At 41.3% G+C, this 12,714-nt stretch overlaps 1 protein-coding gene across 3 annotated transcripts; it reads left to right on the top strand.

Annotated features, from left to right (window-relative positions):
* The first annotated feature begins 3,029 nt into the window (after positions 1-3,029).
* Positions 3,030-6,103, top strand: LOC120739052. 3 transcript variants are annotated; one of them, XM_040040703.1, is made up of 6 exons: positions 3,030-3,613; positions 3,684-3,755; positions 4,799-5,131; positions 5,271-5,381; positions 5,530-5,564; positions 5,660-6,103. In XM_040040703.1, the coding sequence occupies exons 2-6, from the start codon at positions 3,734-3,736 to the stop codon at positions 5,780-5,782; spliced, it is 624 nt and encodes a 207-aa protein (XP_039896637.1). In that variant the 5' UTR covers positions 3,030-3,613; positions 3,684-3,733; the 3' UTR covers positions 5,783-6,103. The 3 variants fall into 3 exon arrangements, with proteins under 3 accessions (XP_039896637.1, XP_039896638.1, XP_039896635.1); XM_040040704.1 differs by lacking the exon at positions 3,030-3,613 and having other exon boundaries at positions 3,628-3,755; XM_040040701.1 differs by lacking the exons at positions 3,030-3,613; positions 3,684-3,755 and adding an exon at positions 4,536-4,696.
* The last annotated feature ends 6,611 nt before the right edge of the window (positions 6,104-12,714 follow it).

The following is a 12,714-nucleotide window of genomic DNA, read 5'->3' as shown; positions in this document are numbered from 1 at the left end:
AAAAAAAAAATTCCTATGTATTCGTAAGACTTATACGAGTAATATGGATAACATTTAAAGACTGAATTGCTAACCTTAACCCTGGCTCAACAGAAGACAATTCCTGAACTGTCAGCATTAGTAAATTTTGTGAAGGTGAGCAGCTTCGATCATCGTTTCAAAACTTGTCCTCTGGGTTTTAACTTTGAGGTCGAGGTTATTGTGTTCATTTATGTTTTTTGAGCAGTGTAAAAAAAAAAAAAAAAAAAATCATAAATAAACACCAAATTAAAGATGTCCTTTGTTTTAAACAGCATTCTATTTGTAAAGCTTCTCTCATACCTGTTTGCATCCATCCTATACATCACTGACATCTTGTGGCCCCAGTTGGCCACTGTCACTGGAATAGTTTCTGCTTGTCTTATTGTAAAAGTCACCACACACCACCGCAGCCACCAATCAAATCTAATCATTGAAATCTCTCCAGGGTAGTTGAATTAAACTGATTCTACAAAAAAATTTAAACTCAGGAAGGGGGCCAAAGACACATAAACACTGTTTACAACAGTATACCTTGAACTGGAAGCTAATGTTAAAGCTGAACTCATATGAAGGTCTTCAGAAATCTTCCTAATGAAGAAGTACATGCGATTAGTTTGTTTCTGCCACCAAAAACGAAACATTGCTATCCATAACTCTAAATATGTGACTTCTTTATTGCAGTAAGAGAAATAAGCTTCAATAGCAGGTTGATGCCATGAAGCAAAATAGAAAAAAAATCAGGATTATGAACATTTGAATAACTAAAAACCAAGATACATGTAACTGAAGGCAGAAAAAGATTCCTCTGCGTTAGTGCATTTGGTGAGATCTGTAGTTACAGGCAACAGCTCACTGTATCAATATATAATTTGTTTTAAATAGAAAGAATAAGAAAAACAAAAACCTTCACCCACATCGACTGTTAGCTTTGTCGTAATTCAGGGGCTGCACCTTCTGAAGGTGCCTTTGAAGGCTGATTGCGTCACAGCGAGGTGATGAGCCTTGGGAGAGCCTCCTTTTCCCCAGATTTGAAGGACAGTTAGGTGTATGCTTCATGGCCCAAACTATCCCAACTTTCATAGTGCGATGGTGGGTAATTTAAAATGATGGACAGCTCAAGGCCCTTTTACATTGGATGCAGCAGTCACCACAAATTTTGGGTCAGCACAGCGCATGCTGTGTCCTATGTGAAAAGGCCTCGAGGAATAATCGCGAAGAAATGCGATGAGCAGAATGTTTGTTGATTTTACGCTGCTTGTGTCAGGGCAGAGTCCGTGACCCAGCATTTTAAGTTCATTTTGTATTTTGTGATTTCTTACATTATATTGAATATATGCTTAGTTCTTGTGTTGACATTATTAGTTAGGGGTTGTTTCTCCTATAATTCCTGATTCATTATTAGTTTCTTGTCTTCTGTGTCAATATGTCATGTGTTCCTTGTCTGCGTGCTTCATGTTGTCAAGCTTGTGTGCCATGTCTAAGTCTCTAATTGTTTCCTGTTTTATTTTGAAAGTCTGGTGTTTCTGTTAAATGTGCTTATTTTTACTCTTCCTCTGTGGTGTCATTGGCTGTGTCTCAATTCAGTGACTACATCCTTCGGAGGCCGCATTTGAAGGTCGAATACGTTACAGCAACGCCTGTGTATAATTAGTCTGTGTGTGTCATTCAGTCTTTGTCAGATCGTCTGCTATCCTGCCACTTCATGCCATGTCCCAGGTCTTCATGTATTTATGCCAGGTAGCCACGTTTAAGGGTTTTTCATGTTTAAGATGTGTCATGTTTCCTGTGTAGTTTTCCCAGTTTTGGTTATTGTTTAGCTTCACCTTTTGTTTTGTAATGTTTTACCAGCCTTATTAAACTTGGGTCCTCTTCTTCACTCCACACAGTCAACTTTGCAGCCAGACTGTGACAGCTTGTTTCTAACTGTTAAATTCAAACCCGGTAAAACAATCCTACACACACACACACACACACACACACACACACACACACACACACACACACACACACACACACACACACAGTCATTAGAACCCAGCCTCACTGGATTTCATCCATTTATCATTTATTTATCTATATTGTCTACAGAGCTAGACTCACTGTGAAACTAAGGAAACAGGAGATATTCGAAGCAACATCTCAACTCAAAAATATCTTCCTTAAAAATTTGATTTATGTGACTCTGGCATATATTGTGACTGTAAACTTAACATATTTAAAGGTTCAAGAATGGTGTAACTTGTCATATAACAACACTAACAAAGATGATCGGATATATATCGTATTTTATCATAGATGGGTTATAAGACCGTATTGGGTCACATTTGATGAATTTTTACACAATATATAATTCATCAAATGTCAAGAAGCTGGTGGAACAACAAACTGGAAAAACTCTGATCCTGAGTGGTGTTCTAAGGTCATCTTTTCACTTGATGTCAAAATGAGGCTCCAGACAGTGACTGCTCAAGGACTCTCTCCTCTGTCTTTGTTTCTTTTCCTCTTTAAAGTTCATGAGTATGTCAATAACCAGCATGAGTTAAATTTAAAGGCAATAGAGGGGCTCTGATGACATGATTAGCAGTGACCTTCTGTCAAAGAGTGAAAACAGAAGTGTCACAGAGAGCTGATTCTACCACCACAGTGACTGACCTCTCCACTAGTGTCCCATTCAAGCCATTTGATATTCATTGTCTCACATTAATGAACAGATGCAATTTGTAGCAACACACTACTCTCTACAGTACAATACTGTTAAACTGAAGCTCACAGTTTAACTTCTATGTAGACAGAGGGGGGTTGTAAGTAATCCAGAAAAGGGTTTGATTATAAAAGTTGCTTACAGCTTTGTTAATTCTCTTTTGTTTTCTATTCTGTTCATTCATTCTTGTCGCTGCTTCGGTTTTGTCTCTCTGTGGGTGTCTTTCACGTTTCCCCATTTAGTTATCGGTTAATCAGTTTCATCTCTCCATTCAGTTATGTCTCACTGTTTTATTTTACTGACTGTTGCCCTGTGTTAGTTTGTGTTTAGTTTTACTTCCCCTTGAGTCATTATGCTAGCTTCCCTCAGCTGTGCTCCCACCTGTTTCCCCTTGTTATCTCGTGAGTGCTTATTGTCTGTGTCTCTTTCTGTCCTTTTAAGTTTATGTTCAGCCTCTTAAATTCTGCATTCAGGTCCAATTCCTGCCTGCCAGACTGCTGAATATTGGCATATTGTTCATGATAATGTGGATTTATTGTGATAACTGGGTCTGAGGATGATCTGTACTGTCAGAATGAGGTTACTGTAATAGTGTGCCTTTATAAATCTTCTGTAGATTCCAGTCATTTCACATTCTGAGTTTTTATGATGAAGTCTCAGATTTTTACTACCCTGACTTTGGGACCAGTCAGATGACTTCCTGATACTGTGAGAGACGAGGTTTGCAGTGGGACTGTATGCAGTCCAAAAAAAATCCTCTGTTCTATACGTGCTGTGCTATTTGGAAACCGAATTTCCCATAGGAAGAGGGAAGTGGCTTGAATAAATTTATTACCAAACAGGAATGAAACAAAGAGCTCCTCCAGAGAAGAGATGTTACGAATGGTCAAGGTGAGTTCAAAAAGTTCTTGAAATATTTGTGATTTGGTTCTGAGGCCTTACTTGTTTGCTTTTTAATCAGAGAATCTGGAGTAACTGGCGAGCAGACGAAATGCCGCTGCTCAGAGTGCAATGCAGAAGAATGGGCAAGCAGGTAAATTACTGGGAAGTACTTTCCTTTTCAGGTTCAGAAATCAGCTGGAAGGTTTAGTTAAGAATAGCTAGCAGTGGTTGTGAAAATCCTCAGGAGCACCAGGAGGCTAACAAAGTTACTGGCAAACAGCACTAGCATTAGCATGTTTCAGATGGGGCCTGCTTGCCACCATGGTGAGAAATAACAACCTTCAGAAAAAGGAACAAGGAATGATTGCCCACAGCTCCACCCGAGAATCCACACCAGGTCGATGCAGCCTGCAGCTAATGCAGCGTGTTCAGTGCTGTCCACACTTCATGTGCATTTTTGGCTACTTCTTCACTGCAGTTTTTGAATATAGCAGTGACAGAGTAACACCCCTAAAATAAACTGAAAGTTGGGAGCCAGGAGAGGAAAAGTGGCAGCATTTTATTTTTTTCTATTGACTGGTATAAAATGCCAGGAAACAATCACAAAATAATTAACACATAGCCAGCATAAGGTCAGCCACAAAGATCCTCCAGAAATATGTAGATCAGGCCTTAGAGAAATGGCTTTCAGAGGGAGAGGGAGACAGACAAAACCTCAAGCCTGTCAGGATCGCTTTGGTTGCTGTGTCCTTCAAGGTCATCTGTAACCCCAGTTCCAAGAGCGTTAATGTGGAGTTGTACTGGGACTCTCTGAGAGGTTTGTTTTTAATGAGCAGATAAACTACTTCAACAGTGGTTTGAGAGTCTACATGCGAACAATCACAATCTTTGTCTCTTGGTTCACTGTTAGGGTTAAACTTTTCTGGGGGGCGTGATTATTCTTTCACAGATGTATTGTACAGCACATACAGATACTAAAAACCACACCTCTTCAGACCACCCTATAAGAACTTGTAGAGCACCATTTCAGGGACATCGTGTGCACAATGAGGAACTTTGACTCTCTAACAGTTTTACTTGTCTGCAGCCTCAGTAAGTACAGCAACTCATTTACTCCACAGAACCAGCTGATTCTGTTGATCAAGATTCTGTTGCTTTAATGTTTGTGTTTGTTTATTTTCTTTTGTTTTTCAGGTTGGATCCCTGTATCACAACCTTTGGAGATTCAGTCTGGAAAAGAAGTCACGCTGCTGTGCTCCAACTTTTCCAGTTCTCCCACACAGATACTCTGGTTCAGAGTGACCAAGAGAGCCAAACTCACCTGTATCGCCTCCATGTTCGAACCTCATGAACCTGCTTCATTCTGCGCTGGATTTCAAAATGGAAAATTTGAAATGAGCACTAATTTATCCACTGTGTTTCTCAAAATTAAACAAGTGGATTTATTGGACTCTGGACTTTATTTCTGTGGATTTAAAATACACAGCAATCCGGTTATTGTTGAAACAACAGATTTAGTGGTCCAAGGTAAGAATGACCTCTTCATTTGGTTTTATTGAATTTCATGGAAATAAGAGTCAAAGTTTAAGATGTTAGATTCTGAACCACACATTTAATAAACTGCAGCTGCTGTCATTTCATTTATTATAATCTGTCTTTGTCACAGACACTTTTATCGGATTACCAAATATGATGAGTGTGATCCTCGGTGTTCTGACTGTTTTCCTCATCACAGTCATCGTTTGTCTGGCTGTTAAAATCAAAAAGCTTCAGAAAGGTATTTTTATTGTAAGAGATTTTTACATGTCTTTTATGATTACACTTAAAAAGGAACAACAACTATTTTCTATTTTAAAAATCCCCCAACAGGAATATTTTTAATATTATAATTCAACCAACCTCATAAATTGTACTTTTTGCTGTAGTTCACACTGAAGGAAAGAATCTACAACAAGAAGAGGTGAAGTGTTTCATTTTGTGTCCTTCACACTCTTTATCAGTTAATGTTAGTAGTTTTTTACTCAGCCGTGAGACTGACAGTTCTCTTATTCACAGAGGCAGAGCTCAGAGCACCTGCACTATGCAGCTGTGACATTTCATCCAAAAACAGAAAGTCCTCACAGGCCTGCATCAGCCACAGAAGTGGACCCAGATGTTATTTATTCATCTACTCGATAGACTCAGAAAGTGACCGAGCACTTCATGGAACCGAGGCGTCATTATTGATCTGCTGATGTTTGTTTGGTGGATATCGCCATGCTGTGAAATCACAAGTGAAAATGTACATGAATCCTATTGGTGTCTACAATTTGTAAAACAGTTTGTACAGCCTACAGAAAAAAACAGCAAAGTCATTGTGATATATAGATGTATCCTGTTTTTACACTTTTAGTGAAATGAAACTGTAAAAATGTAGGTCAAATTTTATGTAGGTCAAAACGTTAAGTTTATATGTAGGAATCCGGGGGGAATAAACTACTACATCACTGGAATCTTTATTGTGTTTTTTGTCCTATCTTCCTCCCCTCACCCCAACTGGTTGTGGCAGATGCCTTTTCCTCTTTGGAGGTTTCTTCTTGCTAAAAGGGAGTTTTTCCTTCCCACTGTTGCCGAGTACTTGGGATCGTGTCATTGTTGGGGTTTTCTCTGTATTATTGTAGGGTCTTTACCTTACAGCAGAAAGCACCTCGAGGCAACTGCTGTTGAGATGTGCGGCTGTATGAATTGAATTGATATTAGTGTCAGCCACTAATCAAAAACGTATCAATCACTCAGAATTATCAGTGCAAGAGGAAATAATTTGAACAAAGGTAACAGGAATGAATGTATTTCTGTCTGCTTCATATTATGCAATATAATATCAAGAGGTTATGAAGGTATTTTGTCGAGCCATATGTTTTTTGTAAGTATGGTTTTTAGTGTTTGTTGGAGCTTAGACAGTTTAGCCAACATTTTGCTGTGATCTTTAATTTGAGTTTCTAGTTATAATTTTCATTATTTTATGTTATAGTGTAATATACTGTGCTCCATAAATTGATCCTGCTTTGTTAGTCTTTTGTGTTGTTGTAAAGTGTTGGTAGGTGTCGTAAAGGGGGTGTGTTAAGCACGAGGGGGGATGAAAGGTTAGTCAAGTAAGCAGGACGTGGAGCAACAGTTTCCTGACCGGCGCCGTTCATTGTGCTTTCGTTGTAACATAAAAGGAATGTAAACGGAGCTCCCACCAGAGGCCTTTGTTTGTATTTTTCAGTTTGTATGGAGAATAAATGTTTTTTCCTTTTTTACATTCGCCTTGTTTTTGCTACCGAAAGGCATACAAGCGATTCAACAAGAGCACGAGTCAGAAACTTAAGTCCTGCAGAAGCGGCAAAGAAGGACCGAAGGTTGCCGCTACAGTGTTTGTGTTTTTTATTTTTGGTGCCAGCCTCAGGTGGCCATTGAAGGTACTGCACTTCTAAGCAGGCAAAGTTTTATTTTAGTCCTGGATGTTGCCAGTTGTTGGCTTTAATTCGGTATTAACAATTCTATAGCTATATCATGGCACAGAAAAATGGGACAGTGTTATGATACAGTGAGCATTTGTACAGTTATTTTGGTCTTATTCTCAGAATTCTTTTAACTGTAATCAATCTTAAATATCAGTACAAATACAAAGGCCTTTCATCATCTTAAATCTTCTCATGTCTCATATAGCTTCACAACATCTTACAATGTTAGTAAAGGCAGAGCATAAAAGATAAAAATAAATAATTAAGTCATCTGCTAAATGCCAAAAGAATAATAAGTTGATAATGACAGGTTAACAGCTGTTTTTCATTCTCATCTTGTCAAAGCCGTGCAACTGCTGACCGTTAACCACAACAGAGCTGACTCTATATCAAGTAGTGAATACTTCCTGTCAGACTGTGCAGAGTGTTTTCACAGACTAAACAGATCAGGGACATTAGCGTTATGCGCTGGTGGTTCCCATTAACAGTAAAAGTTCAAATGTATAACTTTTTATTTCTTTAGATTTGCAAGGGTTGCAACATGTATCATTTTTAACAAATTGTAAGCTTTTGTGCAGTGATTCAGTGATGTTCCATTTTAATTATTGCATGCTTTGGTGTTTTAGTGTTTTGTGTGTGATATAGGCCACACCCATGTGGGAGTGGAGATTCCACTCTCATCCAGCTGCCACCTATTTGGAGTTGAGAACAGGGACTGGTGATGATTTGAATCCTTCTCTATAAAGGGGAGAGAAAACAGGAAGGAAGGGGATTTTTCTGTAGGACACAGTTATAGTGGGGAAGATGGTTGAAATTTTTGACTCCAGTGAGAGCGTGTGAGGTAGCATAACTTAAACAGCAAGGAAGGTGATAAGTAAATAGCATCAGCAGACCATTTAAGTTCTTTTAAGTATCCTTTATTTCTGGCATCTCCATTCTACCATAAAACAATTAACCTGGTATGCAAAAATCCCACTTGCTTTATACAGGACTTTGCCCACACCTGACCTCGTTAGTCTCTACCATTGAAACAAATAGGTCAGACCAAACAATACAATTCTAAACAAAGAACAGGAATAAGATCATGCATGAAGTTGACCTCATGACCCTATATAAACAGGAAGTACTGGGGCGGCTCTTCCCATATACCTGTCTTAAATATAGGACCTGAATAAACAACATGGACAAACATGGTTAAAAAAACACATGCATGGATGTAATGGATGTAACTACTGCTACCACAAACAAAACCCGGGATAGTGTGTGTTAAGCAAAGTTACACCAGCAATGTCTAAATTAAAGCATTATAGCTGACTGTAAAATAACAAGGAAAGAAATTATCAATATGGTTAAGGGATAAGTGGTAAATGAGTTCATGCCTAACCACTTTGTCACAGAGAGGTGAGCATTTTAGAGCAAAACCCTCCAGGCCTGCAGGGTTTTGCGTTAAAGTGATCAAATGACAGTGGGTGGAGGATTTGTTTAAATTATTATTTACATGGATTTGTTGTGATAAAAAAAGACTGGATTGGAGACTGTTGGTGTGCTGGACTTGCATATTCTGGGAGTTCACAGAGGAAAAGCCTACTGCGAAATTAGAGGTAACCGATGAGAGGAAACTGTTCAAGACTTGGTGAGGAAGAGCAATACTGACATGTGCTTGGCTGTGTTTTCTCAGTGACCACCTTTTCCTGTTTTTAACCAGGCTAACAATTTTGACCATTGTGGCTTTGGACCTTGGATTGCAGGCCAAATCTGTGTCTGCAGCCACTAGTCTGCTTCAGAGGAAAATCTTGTATGCCCTAGTTTCACTTTGAATGTGGTGGTTTTCTACAGGTCACTATTAGAACGTATTCATTTCCTGTGATGAGGCCATTTTTGTGGCCCCTTTAGCATTGTCAACAGGATTGTGGCCAGTATATGAAACCACCTGCCTTAAAGTGATCAATATGGCAGATGAATTATCCAAAACTGTTAACGTGGTCTCAAAAGTGGTCTGTAGTACAGCAGTCTGATTTTCTGCTGTGTGCAAAACCGTGTGGGGATAAAACTGCTGTGGGTACCTTGCATGCCATGTTTTACAATTGCAGACAAAGGCCAGAAGAGCCTATTAGAAAGTTTACTTTACGATTAAGAAAAGTCACCGCCTGCAGATAAAAGAGCCACAAGACCCTTGGCGTGCTGACCTGCACATGCGTGATCAGTTTGCCTTAGGCCTCAGAGAAGGTGCGATATAAAATCTAAAGCATCTGTTAAAGCATTACCCTAATCTCCCATTCAAACAGGTGAGTAAAGAGGCCTTACAGTGGGAAGCAGGCACTTTGCACGGCTTGCATGAAAACTTTGCCTGTGAAATAGTAAAAGGAGATTTAAAGTGGGCATGACACCTTAAATTGGAAAGATTAATTTAAAGTGGAGATTCTCGCAGAAATGAACAAGCAAATCGTGGATCTTAAGAATACTCTTCAGGAGGAGCTGAGGAAATTTGCTCAACCAGCAGCAATTCCACAGACATGCCAAGTTCCCAAAGGGGAGAGAGAAAGGCAGGACTCTCGTCCTATCAGTACAGGACACATGGCGAGGGCTCAGAGCCATTCCCAGCGACAGAGCAAATTTCTCAGCCAGTGGAACGGCCACTGCATCAGTGGAATCAACAAGAGTGACCCATCTGTAGTTAGTGTGGAGTCAGTAGACAGATGGCAAGGGAGTTTCGGGGAACTCAATCCAAGATGGCTTTAAACTATTAATTCCAGGTGACTGGAAAGGATGATGGTGGTCAAGTCCAGATAAACCACTTTTAATTTTTAGGGACATGTCGTCAAGTAGAGGTATTGTTGATGGCAAGGATGTGATATTTTCATTAGATACTGATTCTAATGTAACACTAATGCCAAAAGCCTGTTTTAAGAGGTTGTTTGTAGATCAGGAACCAGGAAATCAATGTGATTTCAACTGGAAAAACGTTGAAGGCAGCAAATGGATTAGCAATTTCTTATGTGGGCTATGTTAATCCAAAATGCTCCAGCAAGAGTACTGCAGCAGATTGCCGCCCCTCCCTGAGCCTAACCCATTATCACTTTGATATCAAGTACCAGCCTGGCTGGTTTGGGGTCTTCACTCACCCCGGTTCTGTTAGCCGTCAGGGCTGGGGGGCTGGGAGGAGGTGCTGGCCGTCAGACTGGGGTCTGGGATGCGGGGCCTCCCTGCTACTGAAGATAAGGAGGTGGTCCGCTTGTCTCCACCCCAGAGAGAAGGGTTACATCTCCTGGGTCTAGGTGTGGCTTGCCCCTCTGAGGGCGGGGGTACCTGGACCTGGGATATAGAGTATGTTTGGGGAGTACGACTGTCTGTGTCTGTCTACACGTTGGGTGAGTGCCGAGTATTTGGTTGTGCATATGGGGTGGGAATGCACGTCTGTGTCCGCGTGTGCCTGTTCGTCTGTGTCTATATGTCAGGTTGGGTCTTAGACTCAACCTCTCTGGGAACATCTCAGGCCCTCTAAAGTACGGAGGCCTATCTCCCCTCACCACACTCCCTGCCGGTGGCTGATGCCCTCAGTCGTTGGTGTGTTGGTGGTCCTTGTCGTCTGGGGCTGGGCGCTCATGTATGTACCGGCTCACTCCTGCTGGCCGATTGGCGGGGCCGGGCGCCTGTGGCCCGGCTGGGCTCCTTCCGGGGGGTGGGATGCCCTCAGGCCTCTGGCCTCTGGGCCTGAAGCTCGGTCCTCTCTGGCACAGCTGGCTGCTGACAGAGCCCGCGGGCACGCCATTGCAACCCCCTCTGGCCTCTGCTCCATAGCTGCGGGGTGACCTCTCCTTTGGGGCTCTACTCAGCTCTTCCCAGGAGGGTGGCACGGTTCTCCCCCTTTTGGTGGTCCTCCTCGGGTCCTCGTACTCTGGGGCCTCTGGATATCTGGGGCCTGGATCTCCTCCATAGCTGCTTCATACCCTGGAGGACGGGGCTGTGGCTCCCCACACTCCCTAGCAGATCGTTACATGGAGAAACCTTTGGAATACAAGCATGCTGATCCACACAGGTGTGTACACACGGGTGTTCACAGACGCGGACTACACCTTTCTTGGCTGCTGCCTCAAAGCACATTGTGCGCTGTCTATCTTGCGTGCTGCACAATATCGTTTATTATTTAGTATCTACTGTTATCTACTGCTAGCTAGTTTATTGTGATGGTGCTGTTTTTATTATGTTGCTCTTTGTTGTTTGCTTTCTCTTCTGTTTTTTTTCTCCATACAGGTGATCCAGGTGTTTTGTTTGTTTGTTTGTTTGTCTTTCTTTCTTTCTTTCTTCCCCCCCTTCTCACCGTCTCTTCTCCCCTTTGGTTTTCTTTCTCTCCCTCTCTTTCTTTCATTCTTTCTCCCTGTCCTGTCCCCCAGTCATGTCTGTCCCGTTTGTAGCAACTGAAAATAAAATAAATTCACAATTATAATAAAGGTCAATCAAATGGACCAATATGGCAAGGCCATGATGATCCACTTGGTAAAATAAATCCGCTTGGCATCTTCCTTGGCCTTAAGACAACAATTCTGATGGCTAAAGATCCAAACAGGACAAAAAAAAAAAAAAAAAGTACCAGCCTGGCCAGGAAAATGTTAATGCTAAGTTGCCATTACAAGTGGTAATCTGGTATCTTCAGAGTACAGGCGAAGGAACACTTGTGGGGAACCATGAATGCTGACTGGGATCCAGGCCACTGGAAAAGCCTATAGGAGCAGGATCCCATCTTGTATAAGGTGAGACAGTATATGGCCTGAGAAATGAAGCCATCTGAAGAGGAGAGCCGTCGGGAGTCTACTACAGACTAGAGATGGACCGATCCGATATTACGTATCGGTATCGGTCCGATACTGACCTAAATTACTGGATCGGATATCGGAGAAAAATAAAAAATGTAATCCGATCCATTAAATATCACGAAAGCACCTCACAAAACTTGCAACACGCCATAACTCACCTCAGAACGTTAGCACGTCGGAGCATAGCATGTGGAGCTTCGCTAGCAACCCGGCATTTCATCTCCGACAAAGTTATCCCGAGAGAAGTAAAGCAAGTGTGTAAGTCCATCTCTGAATGTTTGTAAAGCATTCCTGCGTTAAGCTTAACGAGCGACTGCCTCTCGCTCTCCGGCTGCTACTTCAATCATGAAACTGCTTAACGATCAGCTGATCGGCTTTTCTGTCGTGACTCCGTCTCTCTTGTTTGCTTTTGGCCCACTTTGCACCAGAAAGAGGAAACCAGCGGCTGAACAACAGCAGCACGTTTAAGCTTGATCAGCTGTTGTTAGAATTTATTTAATATTACTTTCTACTCGAGGATCTTTTTCTACGTAGCTGACGCTGGTAACTGTGCAGGGGCGGATCTAGCAAAGTTTAGCCAGGGGGGGCCGATAGGGCATTAACAGGGAAAAGGGGGCACAAAGACATACTTTTCTTTCTTATTCTCATTTAAAATGTCTCGCTTTTAATTATTTAATATTTATCTGAATCTTACACCCAAAGTTTTAATCTGATGTAAAATGTATAGAAGTCCATTACTGCATATAGTAACTATTAAGTCTAATATATATATATATACCCTAGTAAGCTATAGTACTTTTTCCTTTGGGAAGGT

Source organism: Simochromis diagramma, unplaced genomic scaffold (genome assembly GCF_900408965.1).
Source record: "Simochromis diagramma unplaced genomic scaffold, fSimDia1.1 OVJJ01000317.1, whole genome shotgun sequence".
NCBI classification, from domain to species: domain Eukaryota; kingdom Metazoa; phylum Chordata; class Actinopteri; order Cichliformes; family Cichlidae; genus Simochromis; species Simochromis diagramma.
Note: the sequence above shows the minus strand (reverse complement) of the source record. Positions and strands in the feature narration are given on the sequence as shown.

Coding starts and splice junctions, on each gene's coding strand:
- LOC120739052 (XM_040040701.1), top strand. CDS start 4,651: ATGAGGAACTTTGACTCTCTAACAGTTTTACTTGTCTGCAGCCTCA. Junction 4,697..4,798: donor TTTACTTGTCTGCAGCCTCA/GTAAGTACAGCA, acceptor TTTGTTTTTCAG/GTTGGATCCCTGTATCACAA. Junction 5,132..5,270: donor AACAGATTTAGTGGTCCAAG/GTAAGAATGACC, acceptor TCTTTGTCACAG/ACACTTTTATCGGATTACCA.